Here is a 12,932-nt window from a genome sequence, read left to right as displayed (position 1 = left end):
GTTACCCAGTGTGAGAGAGGCTGGAGTTAAGTTACCCAGTGTGAGAGAGGCTGGAGTTAAGTTACCCAGTGTGAGAGAGGCTGGAGTTAAGTTACCCAGTGTGAGAGAGGCTGGAGTTAAGTTACCCAGTGTGAGAGGCTGGAGTTAAGTTACCCAGTGTGAGAGCTGGAGTTAAGTTTCTCAGTGTGAGAACAGCTGGAGTTAAGTTTCTCAGTGTGAGAACAGCTGGAGTTAAGTTACCCAGTGTGAGAACAGCTGGAGTTAAGTTACCCAGTGTGATAGAGGCTGGAGTTAAGTTTCTCAGTGTGAGAACAGCTGGAGTTAAGTTACCCAGTGTGAGAGAGGCTGGAGTTAAGTTTCTCAGTGTGAGAGCAGCTGGAGTTAAGTTACCCAGTGTGAGAGCAGCTGGAGTTAAGTTTCTCAGCAGTACAGGATCTCTCGTTTATCGACTGGGATGCGTCATGCGGATGCACTCTAACAGGTCTGTGCCTGGCGGGCTGGAGGGCACAAACAGTCACTGATTTGATGGTAGCGACTGAATAAAATACACATGGATGTCAGACACTGTACGGAGAGAGGAATCTGTACTTGCATCAAACTCATCATTGTCCTCATTATTATCATTGTCCTCCTGCTTCTGTTCTTCCTCCTCTTCCCCCTCATCCTCTTATTTGTACTCATCCTTCTCCTTCTCGTACTCGTCCTCCTCCTGCTTCTCTTCTTCCTCCTCTTCTTCCTCATCGTCCTCTTCCTCATACTTGTCCTCATCCTCCTCTTCCCCCTCAGCCTCCTCTTTCTTGTACTCGTCATCTTCCTCCCCTTCCTCTAACTTGTCCTCCTCCTCCTCTTCCTCTTCCTCATCCTCCGCCTCCTCATCCTCCTCTTCGTCATTGTAATTTGCATGTTTTGGGAAAATGTATGAAAGTATATTTCTCTCTCCCTCTCTCATCTTGCCAATTTTCAGAGAGAGAGAAAGAAAGAGAGAGATAGAGAGAGAGAGATGAAGCAGAGGGACAGAGAAGAGGACAAAATGCTGAATAATGCACTCGGACAGATTCAGGGCTTGTGTTGTATTTCCCTAAGACCAGAAGGGAATCTCTCTGCTCCCGCAATTACTTTTAATTGGTTAACCTCTTCCCATTCTAAAGAATCCTATTTTTACCTTTGCAGGAGCAAGGTGTTGGAATATCCTTCTCTCCCAGGGGACTGTGCCGCTGTAGATGGGGTAGAGTTCCTGGACTATGGAAAGTAGATGCAGCGAGAGCAAAGGAAACCACAAACATCAAAAGAATGGAAATTCATCTTCAGGAAAACTTTGAGGAAAAAACTAATGAGCCATTTTTTTTCCATTGCTAATATACATAGATGATGTAAATCTGGGGGAGAAGTAATAAAAAAGTCACCCAGCTGGTATCTATTAGAACAAACTCCACTTACACAGCAAGTTCTTTGGAAGCATATATATGTACGATCTTATTTGGAGCCACTTTACTCAAACTGGAATATAATCCTGCAGCAACCGGAAATGTGAATTATTATGTGTATTATAATTCATAATTTATTTTTTTGTAGGGGTTGATACATTTGATGTTACAAACTTTAGAAGCCTTTTTAAAACATTGTATTCACCACCAAGTTTGCATTTCCTGCACATTCCTCGTCAAATTAAGACCCTGTTGGAAGATCCACCCTGGAGGATACAACCAGTCAATGACAGGCTTAGATCCTAGGAATTAAAATAGTAGATTTTCCTCTCTTGGGCTGGGAATAGCAATTTGCAGCCCTATGTCCTTCCATCAGTTATCATCACAAGAATTTTCAGTGGAATTAAAATCACTCTAGCTGTTTGCTTCCTTCATCGTCAAAAACAAACACAAACCATTTTGTTTGCACTCCTGTATTCAGACACGTTGTTGCGAAAGTGTTATGTGTTATATTAGATACACAGCGTTACTTTAAATGTTATATTGACCTAATATGCATTCATCAAGCCTAGGAAGTGCAATTACCAGTTTGCTGCTGCACACACACACACACACACACACACACACACACACACACACACACACACACACACACACACACACACACACACACACACACACACACACACACACACACACACACACACACACACACACACACACACACACACACGCACTCAGACACACACACACACACACACACACACACACACACACACACACACACACACACACACACACACACACACACACACACACACACACACACACACACACATACACACACACACACACACACACATCAGTATGCAGCTGAGGTTAACTATCAAGGCGCCATAGTCATTTAAAAAACAATGTGCCGCATTACCATAAGTTACATTATTTCAAATGTTGTAAAGGAGAAGTAATTATCCCTGAGAATGGCCCATTCTGATGGCAGACCAGTCTCTATGGAGCGGCCCCAGTGAATAGGCCTCCTATTGTGTTGCTGTTCCTTTGTGAGTGACATACAGACTATTCATTCTTTCAATACCTATAAACTTGTCTGGCGTTCCATTCATTTTTTATGGTGCAGAAAGCAGACGTGAACGCACTGGTGTATCAGACAAGTTATTACAGAACACAAATGAGACCAATCAAATTTCACAGGAGGCTACAACGTCGTCCCGATACTGGACATTGATCCGTTCGGGAAGACAGTCTGGAAACAGGGCTGAAATTGGATGAGACAAGCACATGCAGAATTCACTGGTTATACAGTAAATGAATCTTATGAGGACGTCAAAGGATGGCGCAAAGTGGAAAAATAAGCAGTTGGAAAGTGTTCATGGGTAATCCCCCCCCCCCCCCCCACCACTCCCCGTACTAGGTTTCTGGGGTCATGAATCCAGAGAGGGGAGGGTTTATCCAGCACCCTACTGCGATGATGTGCTTCGTAATTACCCAGCATGCCTGGCAGTATGATAGTAGGATTATTCTGATAATCAGAGGGCATCACATCGGGCCTGGACAGATTTTCACAGTTATGAAACCAGGGAGAGGTGGCTGCGGTTGTGGGTGTTTTCTTTTTACACTCCAGAGTATGTGAGCGGAGTGGAGCTGGAGCGAGGAGCGGTGCTGGAGCGAGGAGCGGTGCTGGAGCAAGGAACGGAGCTGGAGCGAGGAACGGAGCTGGAGTGAGTAGCGGTGCTGGAGTGAGTAGCGGTGCTGGAGCGAGGAACGGTGCTGGAGCGAGGAACGGTCCTGGAGCGAGGAGCGGTGCTGGAGCGAGGAGCGGTGCTGGATCGAGGAGTGGTCCTGGAGCGAGGAGCGGTCCTGGAGTGAGGAGCGGTGCTGGAGTGAGGAACGGAGCTGGAGTGAGGAGCGGTCCTGGAGCGAGGAGTGGAGCTGGAGCGAGGAGTGGAGCGAGGAGTGGAGCTGGAGCGAGGAGTGGAGCTGGAGCGAGGAACGGTCCTGGAGCGAGGAACGGTCCTGGAGGGAGGAGCGGTGCTGGAGCGAGGAGCGGTGCTGGAGTGAAGAGCGGTGCTGGATCGAGGAGCGGTCCTGGAGCGAGGAGCGGTCCTGGAGTGAGGAGCGGTGCTGGAGTGAGGAACGGAGCTGGAGTGAGGGTGCGGTCCTGGAGCGAGGAGTGGAGCTGGAGCGAGGAGTGGAGCGAGGAGTGGAGCTGGAGCGAGGAGCGGTGCTGGAGCGAGGAACGGTCCTGGAGCGAGGAGCGGTCCTGGAGCGAGGAGCGGTCCTGGAGCGAGGAACGGAGCTGGAGCGAGGAGTGGAGCGAGGAGTGGAGCTGGAGCGAGGAGCGGTCCTGGAGCGAGGAACGGTCCTGGAGCGAGGACGGTCCTGGAGCGAGGAGCGGTCCTGGAGCGAGGAGCGGTGCTGGAGCGAGGAGCGGTGCTGGAGCGAGGAACGGAGCTGGAGCGAGAAACGGAGCTGGAGCGAGGAACGGAGCTGGAGTGAGGAGCGGTGCTGGAGCGAGGAGTGGAGCTGGAGCGAGGAGCGGTGCTGGAGCGAGGAGTGGAGCTGGAGCGAGGAACGGAGCTGGAGCGAGGAGTGGAGCTGGAGCGAGGAGCGGTGCTGGAGAGAGGAGCGGTGCTGGAGCGAGGAACGGAGCTGGAGCGAGGAACGGAGCTGGAGCGAGGAACGGAGCTGGAGCGAGGAACGGTGCTGGAGCGAGGAGCGGTGCTGGAGCGAGGAACGGTGCTGGAGCGAGGAGTGGAGCTGGAGCGAGGAGTGGAGCGAGGAGTGGAGCTGGAGCGAGGAGCGGTGCTGGAGCGAGGAACGGTCCTGGAGCGAGGAGCGGTCCTGGAGCGAGGAGCGGTGCTGGAGCGAGGAACGGAGCTGGAGCAAGGAGTGGAGCGAGGAGTGGAGCTGGAGCGAGGAGTGGAGCTGGAGCGAGGAGTGGAGCTGGAGCGAGGAGTGGAGCTGGAGCGAGGAGCGGTCCTGGAGCGAGGAGTGGAGCTGGAGCGAGGAACGGAGCTGGAGCGAGGAACGGAGCTGGAGCGAGGAGCGGTGCTGGAGCGAGGAGCGGTGCTGGAGCGAGGAGTGGAGCTGGAGCGAGGAGCGGTGCTGGAGCGAGGAGAGGAGCTGGAGCGAGGAACGGAGCTGGAGCGAGGAGTGGAGCTGGAGCGAGGAGCGGTGCTGGAGCGAGGAACGGTGCTGGAGCGAGGAGCGGTGCTGGAGCGAGGAGCGGTCCTGGAGCGAGGAGCGGTCCTGGAGTGAGGAGCGGTGCTGGAGTGAGGAACGGAGCTGGAGTGAGGAGCGGTCCTGGAGCGAGGAGTGGTGCTGGAGCGAGGAGTGGAGCGAGGAGTGAAGCTGGAGCGAGGAGCGGTGTTGGAGCGAGGAACGGTCCTGGAGCGAGGAGCGGTCCTGGAGCGAGGAGCGGTCCTGGAGCGAGGAGCGGTGCTGGAGCGAGGAACGGAGCTGGAGCGAGGAGTGGAGCGAGGAGTGGAGCTGGAGCGAGGAGCGGTCCTGGAGCGAGGAACGGTCCTGGAGCGAGGAGCAGTCCTGGAGCGAGGAGTGGAGCTGGAGCGAGGAACGGAGCTGGAGCGAGGAACGGAGCTGGAGCGAGGAGCGGTGCTGGAGCGAGGAGCGGTGCTGGAGCGAGGAGCGGTGCTGGAGAGAGGAGCGGTGCTGGAGCGAGGAACGGAGCTGGAGCGAGGAACGGAGCTGGAGCGAGGAACGGAGCTGGAGCGAGGAGCGGTGCTGGAGCGAGGAGCGGTGCTGGAGCGAGGAACGGAGCTGGAGCGAGGAACGGAGCTGGAGCGAGGAACGGAGCTGGAGCGAGGAGCGGTGCTGGAGCGAGGAACGGAGCTGGAGCGAGAAACGGAGCTGGAGCGAGGAACGGAGCTGGAGCGAGGAACGGAGCTGGAGCGAGGAGCGGTGCTGGAGCGAGGAACGGAGCTGGAGCGAGAAACGGAGCTGGAGCGAGGAACGGAGCTGGAGCGAGGAACGGAGCTGGAGCGAGGAGCGGTGCTGGAGCGAGGAACGCTGCTGGAGCGAGGAGCGGTGCTGGAGCGAGGAGCGGTGCTGGAGCGAGGAGCGGTGCTGGAGCGAGGAACGGTCCTGGAGCGAGGAACGGAGCTGGAGCGAAGAACGGAGCTGGAGCGAGGAACGGAGCTGGAGCGAGGAACGGAGCTGGAGCGAGGAACGGTCCTGGAGTGAGGAGCGGTCCTGGAGTGAGGAGCGGTCCTGGAGTGAGGAGCGGTGCTGGAGCGAGGAGCGGTGCTGGAGCGAGGAGCGGTGCTGGAGCGAGGAACGGAGCTGGAGCGAGGAACGGAGCGAGGAGTGGAGCTGGAGCGAGGAACGGAGTTGGAGCGAGGAGTGGAGCTGGAGCGAGGAGTGGAACGAGGAGTGGAGCTGGAGCGAGGAGTGGAGCTGGAGCGAGGAACGGAGCTGGAGCGAGGAACGGAGCTGGAGCGAGGAGTGGAGCGAGGAGTGGAGCTGGAGCGAGGAGTGGAGCGAGGAGTGGAGCTGGAGCGAGGAGTGGAGCTGGAGCGAGGAACGGAGCTGGAGCGAGGAACGGAGCTGGAGCGAGGAGTGGAGCGAGGAGTGGAGCTGGAGCGAGGAGTGGAGCGTGCCCTATTTGACTGGAGCGTGGTGCGAGAACTCCCAAAGGCTGGAGCGTTGGCCTTCTCCTCCGCTTCAATTCCGCTCCTGTAGCGCTCCAGTAGCGCTCACCACACAAGCTCAGGACATGTACGTCCCAGCATGCATTTGTGATCTACTTGTGTGCTGCTATTAGCCACTTTGCTTTATCTACTGTCATGGAGAAACTGATAAAACACACAGCTGCTATATCAAGGTGACTTACAAAGATGAGGACCAAGAGCAAGAGAGGGAGTGTGGTGATGTAATGTCCACAACTATAGAATCATTGTGGAATCGGCACGTATCCCGAAAGCATGATAGTGTACTTAGTATATGCACATGCTAAATGAACGGAACAAGGTGGGTAGATAACTAAATGTGTCAACTCTGCATCTCTGCTCTGCCTGGCAAGAGTGGCCAAAAGGGTGATTAGCATCCCCAGTAGCTCTGTAAGAGTGGAGAGGGTGTTTATCATCCCCAGTAGCTCTGTAAGAGTGGTCAAAAGGTTGTTTAGCATCCCCAGTAGCTCTGTAGGAGTGGTCAAAAGGGTGTTTAGCATCCCCAGTAGCTCTGTAAGAGTGGTCAAAAGGGTGTTTAGCATCCCCAGTAGCTCTGTAAGAGTGGTCAAAAGGTTGTTTAGCATCCCCAGTAGCTCTGTAAGAGTGGTCAAAAGGGTGTTTAGCATCCCCAGTAGCTCTGTAGGAGTGGTCAAAAGGGTGTTTAGCATCCCCAGTAGCTCTGTAAGAGTGGTCAAAAGGTTGTTTAGCATCCCCAGTAGCTCTGTAAGAGTGGTCAAAAGGGTGTTTAGCATCCCCAGTAGCTCTGTAGGAGTGGAGAGGTTGTTTAGCATCCCCAGTAGCTCTGTAAGAGTGGAGAGGGTGTTTGGCATCCCCAGTAGCTCTGTAAGAGTGGAGAGGGTATTATCCGCTGCTGGCCGGCTCTCCAGGCACCAACGCGTGAGCCTGAAGCCATAGACTGGCCAAACTAGTGTTTCTAAAAATGAATTCTAAAAAGTATTTCAAAGGCATTAATAAGTCATTTTTCATTTAATTTGTATTTAATTATAAGTAAGTCATAGCCTAATCACAGCCTATATATAGACTATAATGATTTAATACAACAAAATATTGTTTCGATGCTTAGCTCTTTATGTCCCTGCCAGCCTATTGTGTCACACTCGCTAATGCTTCACAAAGTATTTCTTTGTAGGCTATAGCCTTGAAATAATATAAATAATATAGCGTAAATAATTAATTTTTGTTCCTTCTTAGTCTCCCTGTCTGGCTCCTGACCTATTTAGAGTGTTTATATGCTGTTTAATATGACATGTAGCCTATTTGAAATGAGCGCTTCTTACATTCACCTTTTCACGTTTATTTAAATGCTTTTCATTCAAATCCATATCCAGGTAGTCACAATAATAGATGAGTTTTGGTTAAATTGTTATTTTAATAAATGGAGCTGGGAACGTATTTTAGCAGAGCAGTAGGAAAGGACATGGAGCGCCTGGAGAGGTGCGCTAGCACCATGAGCTATGAGCAGGACTTCCAACCGCTCAACTCCGCTCACATGCTTGGACACAAACACACACACACACACATACACACATAGTACAAATGGACACACATATGGTAACACACAGTCATCTTACTACAGCCACAGCTCAGTCCTTTTATTATCATATAGCAGAGAATGTCAGTGAGTCATATTCAAAACTCCATTCTCTCCTTCACTCCACTCCTCCTCTCCTCCACCACCAGGGAAATCATACCACCCACATCTCTCTCTCTCTCTCTCTCTCTCTCTCTCTCTCTCTCTCTCCTCTCCTCTCCTCTCCTCTCCTCTCCTCTCCTCTCCTCTCCTCTCCTCTCCTCTCCGAGGCCTGTGGGATGGACAATGGGCTGCTGCTGTGCCCTGACTCTCCATGCCAACACTCACACAGTGCCTGTCAGTTAGTTAACTGAGTTCAGGTGGTGGCAGAGACTTGACACAATCAGAAGGCCAACACTGTGGACCAATTTTCAAATATTATTTATTGAAATAATTGTTTTGATATTTCAGATGCTCTTATCCAGAGCAATTTACAGGAACAATTATTGTTAAGTGCCTTGCTCAAGGGGCACATCAACAGATTTTTCACCTATTCGGCTTGGGAATTCGAACCAGCTACCTTTTTAATGGCCCAATGCTCTTAGGCTTGCTGCTGCCGTATTAGCATTCTCCCCAGAGTTGTTGTAGTAGTAGACAGTAAATGTAGTAGTAGTAATAGTATTAATAGTAGTTTTTTTATTTAAATGTTTTTCTTTTTTATACAGGTTTTTCTCATTGAGATAACATCTCTTTTCCAAGAGAGACCTGGTCCAATAGCAGCAGGGGGAACAACGTTTCAGACAAAACAACTTACATACACTAACACAACATTAAACAAAACTATAAACACACACAGTACAACAATTACATATTATGTTAAAAACACAAAAGTCTTGACTAAAAACAGCTGTCCTAAGGACAATTACACTCTTCTATGATATATATACATCGATCAAGTTTTTAAACTCCACCAACGAAACTAGATCATCAAATGTTTACATTTTCAGGAGAAAATTCCAGGAGCACAGAGCTAAGTAACTAAAACTAGTAGTAGTATGTGTAATAATAATAATAGGAGCAGTAGTAGACTGTAATAGTAGTAGTATTATTAGTTATAGTAGTAGTAGTAATAGTAGTAGTAGTAGTACTGTAGTAGTAGTAGTACGGTAGTAGCAGTAGTAGCAGTACGATTAGTAGTAGTATTAGTAGTAGTAGTAGTAGTAGTAGTAGTAGTAGTAGTACCGTAGTAGCAGTAGTAGTTGTACAGTAGTAGTAGTACTAGTAGTAGTGGTATTAGTAGTACTAGTTGTAGTAGTACATTCGTAGTTGTACAGTAGTATTATCAGTAGTAGTAGTAGTGCTAGTAGTAGTAGTACTTGTAGTATTAGTAGTAGTAGTAGTTGTACAATAGTAGTAGTTGTACAGTAGTAGTAGTACTGTAGTAGTAGTACTAGTAGTAGTATTAGTAGTAGTAGTTGTACAGTAGTAGTAATAGTAGTAGTAGTGCTAATAGTAGTAGTATTTGTAGTATTAGTAGTAGTAGTAGTAGTAGTACTAGTAGTTTTACAGTAGTAGTAGTACTAGTACTAGTAGTAGTAGTAGTAGTAGCAGTTGTACAGTAGTACTAGTAGTTGTATTTGTGTAGTAGTATTACTGTAGTAGTAGTACTACTAGTAGTAGTAGTAGTCGTGCAGTAGTAGTAGTACTATTAGGAGTATTATTGTAGTCATAGTAATGTAGTAGTAGTAGTAGTAGTAGTAGTAGTAGTAGTAGTAGTAGTAGTAGTAGTAGTAGTAGTAGTAGTAGTAGTAGTAGCAGCAGTAGTAGTAGTAGTAGTAGTAGGTGTTGTAACGTAGTAGTAGTAGTAGTAGTAGTAGTACTAGTAGTAGTTGTACAGTAGTAGTAGTACTAGTAGTAGTAGTATTGTAGTCATGGTAATGTAGTAGTAGTAGTAGTAGTAGTAGTAGTAGTAGTAGTAGTAGTAGTAGTAGTAGTAGTATGTGTACTATACTAGTAGTAGTAGTGCTAGTAGTTTTTGTACTATAGTAGTAGTACTACTAGTAGTAGTATTAGTAGTATTAGTTTTACAGTAGTAGTAGTATAAGTAGTAGTTGTACAGTAGTAGTAGTAGTAGTGCTAGTAGTAGTAGTAGTACTAGTAGTTGTACAGTAGTAGTAGTAGTTGTACAGTAGTAGTAGTATTAGTAGTAGTTGTGCAGTAGTAGTAGTAGTAGTAGTAGTAGTAGTACTAGTAGTAGCAGTAGTAGTTGTACAGTAGTAGTAGTAATAGTAGTTACAGTAAAGGTACTAGTAGAAGCTAGTACTAGTAGAAGTTGTTGTTGAGGTGTGGTTGAAAAGCTTTGTCCATTCTGTGGCTCCATTTCTGAGCTTGTGTCACTATTTCTCTCTCACTCTTTCTTCTGACTAACCAGGCCTGCTCCCAGCGGCAATCAGTGTACATAATTATCAACCAGACCAGCGCACATAGGATACGATTGGCTTTTTCATGCAAGTGCTTTTGTGTGTCCGTTTGTGTGTCCGTGTCCGTGTCCGTGTGTGTGTGTGTGTGTGTGTGTGTGTGTGTGTGTGTGTGTGTGTGTGTGTGTGTGTGTGTGTGTGTGTGTGTGTGTGTGTGTGTGTGTGTGTGTGTGTGTGTGTGTGTGTGTGTGTGTGTGTGTGCGTGTACATGCGGATTGGTGTGGCCTTTTCAGCTTCCTTTGTTTTAATAAAACATCCAGACTATTAATGATGACAGTGTTCTGCAATATTCATTATGGATGGCTCTGTTAATCTAACTTTTATAATGTTCCAAAACACTGGAATCCTTCTGATTGCTTGTTATCACTGTCAAAGGGATTTGCTTCTTGTTTTGTTTCCTCTTTAACGTTGTTTGTTTTTTACTCACTTCGTTGCCCTGAGATACAGAGAACAGTCTAATTCAATCGTCTTTGGAGGGATGTTTATAACGGTTCTGCACCAGTCAATGCATTCTTGGATTCTAACCGGTACTTGACACCCCGCGTCATAACATGATATGACAAAGTCATAACCACTGTCATAATATGGTCATACCACTGTCATGACACATGTTTTTAGACCTGTTGTGACACATATTGCATTATTTTATGGCTGGTTATGACACCTACATAAGAGTGTCAAAGCCCACTACACTTACCAGGGTAGTTACTTTATGGCTGGTTATGACACCTACATAAGGGTGTCAAAGCCCACTACACCTACCAGGGTAGTTACTTTATGGCTGGTTATGACACCTACATAAGAGTGTCAAAGCCCACTACACCTACCAGGGTAGTTACTTTATGGCTGGTTATGACACCTACATAAGGGTGTCAAAGCCCACTACACCTACCAGGGTAGTTACTTTATGGCTGGTTATGACACCTACATAAGGGTGTCAAAGCCCACTACACCTACCAGGGTAGTTACTTTATGGCTGGTTATGACACCTACATAAGAGTGTCAAAGCCCACTACACCTACCAGGGTAGTTACTTTATGGCTGGTTATGACACCTACATAACAGTGTCAAAGCCCACTAAACTTACCAGGGTAGTTACTTTATGGCTGGTTATGACACCTACATAAGAGTGTCAAAGCCCACTAAACCTACCACACAAGGTGAAACATTCCATTACCCCATAGCCTACTTGTTAACAGTATGTTTACGTTATATAACATTTTCTGAAAATGACCATATTCAATTATCATCATTGTAATTGCGTACACATTGATGTAAGACATGCACCTACACCAATTCTCTGTTTCTGATGACTGGGATGAATGCAGGAGCAGGTTGCAGGAGCAGGACAAGACACCCTCTTTGTGACTGATGACTGACTTAAGGACATGTACGTGATAGGCCTCTCTGGCTTATATGATTATGATGTCATAATGCTTCTTGACTGTGTCATAAAGTCTATTTACTACACGTTATTTAAAATATGATGAAAAAAAAAACACGTCTCTGAAGAATTAATTTAAACAACAACAACAATAACAAAGGACATCAAATGAATTACAACTTCTTGGCAGGGAGAAAACACATTTGAATAAATGTGGATTTTGACTGTCTTATGTAGGTGTCATAACCAGCCATAACATAAACGCAATATATGTCACAACAGGTGTAAATCTATGGGTCATGACAGTTTTATGAACATATTATGACAAGTTATGTCAGCTGTTATGACATATGACATGGTTATGAACGTGTCATAAAGCATTACGACGCTGGGTGTCAAGTAAAGTGCTACCTGAACTAATCCTGCAAAGGTGATATAGCACAACAATGCCTACTGGGCCAGGTAGACAAGCTGTACATACTTGTGTGTTTACATGTTAGCAAGCACACTCATTTGAGCTATTCTCTGCATGTTAACCTGTATATCTACGGCAGAAAAACCAAGGGGACATTGGCCGGCTGTATATTTTACTCCTTGAAATGTAAGAACATGTTTAAGTTTGTGTGTATGCATACATATATGTTAGTGTGTGTGTGTGTGTGTGTGTGTGTGTGTGTGTGTGTGTGTGTGTGTGTGTGTGTGTGTGTGTGTGTGTGTGTGTGTGTGTGTGCGTGCGTGCGTGCGTGCGTGCGTGCGTGCGTGCGTGCGTGCGTGCGTGCGTGCGTGCGTGCGTGTGTTTATGTGTCAACCTACCACTTCGGTTCTACATTGCTTGTGTTATGCCTGTCAGAAGAATCATTCTGATTCACAGCAGCTCTTCTCTCAATAATAAATGTGCTTAAGAAAACACTTTTTTTTCAAATGCACAATAACAATTGTGAAACAGAAGAGTACGTGTGTGCCTGTGTTCCAGAGTGGAGTGAAGTCATTGTTTATTTCAGCCATCGGCTCAAAGTCATTGAAGTGCCCCTCGGCAGCGCGACCGCAGTCACCGCAATCTGAGACAGTCCAAAAAAACAGCTAATCACCACAGCATATTTAAGATGAAATAACGGCCTCTAAACACAGGAACGTGTGGGTTTGTGGTTTGTCTCTGTGTTGTGTGTGTGTGCTGAATAGTGGGTTTGTGGTTTGTCTCTCTGTGTGTGTGTGCTGAATTCTGAATATTGTGTATACTTAGAAAATGGAAGTTCGCTTGGGAAATCTATCAAACAGGACTTGGCATGCAGAGCAGGCAACTTTACCAATTCTCTCCGATGTAAGATGCTGTGGGGGCAGTGGGGAACAAGTTGGGGACAGTAGGGAACAGGTGGGGACAGTAGGGAACAGGAGGGGACAGTGGGGAACAGGTGG

General features: G+C 47.7%; 1 protein-coding gene across 1 annotated transcript; it reads left to right on the top strand.

The window, feature by feature from the left end:
* Positions 1-2,910: 2,910 nt before the first annotated feature.
* Positions 2,911-5,923, top strand: LOC139549662 (fibroin heavy chain-like; the record flags this gene model as incomplete). The annotated part of the gene is made up of 5 exons (XM_071360329.1): positions 2,911-2,942; positions 3,064-4,262; positions 4,312-4,670; positions 4,752-5,638; positions 5,680-5,923. Coding segments are annotated over exons 1-5 (2,721 nt in total), but the record flags the coding sequence as incomplete, so codon positions are not given.
* Between the last annotated feature and the right edge of the window lie 7,009 nt (positions 5,924-12,932).

Source organism: Salvelinus alpinus, chromosome 22 (assembly GCF_045679555.1).
Source record: "Salvelinus alpinus chromosome 22, SLU_Salpinus.1, whole genome shotgun sequence".
NCBI lineage: Eukaryota > Metazoa > Chordata > Actinopteri > Salmoniformes > Salmonidae > Salvelinus > Salvelinus alpinus.
The sequence above is the reverse complement of the archived record's forward strand: the minus strand, read 5'-3'. Positions and strand labels throughout refer to the sequence as shown.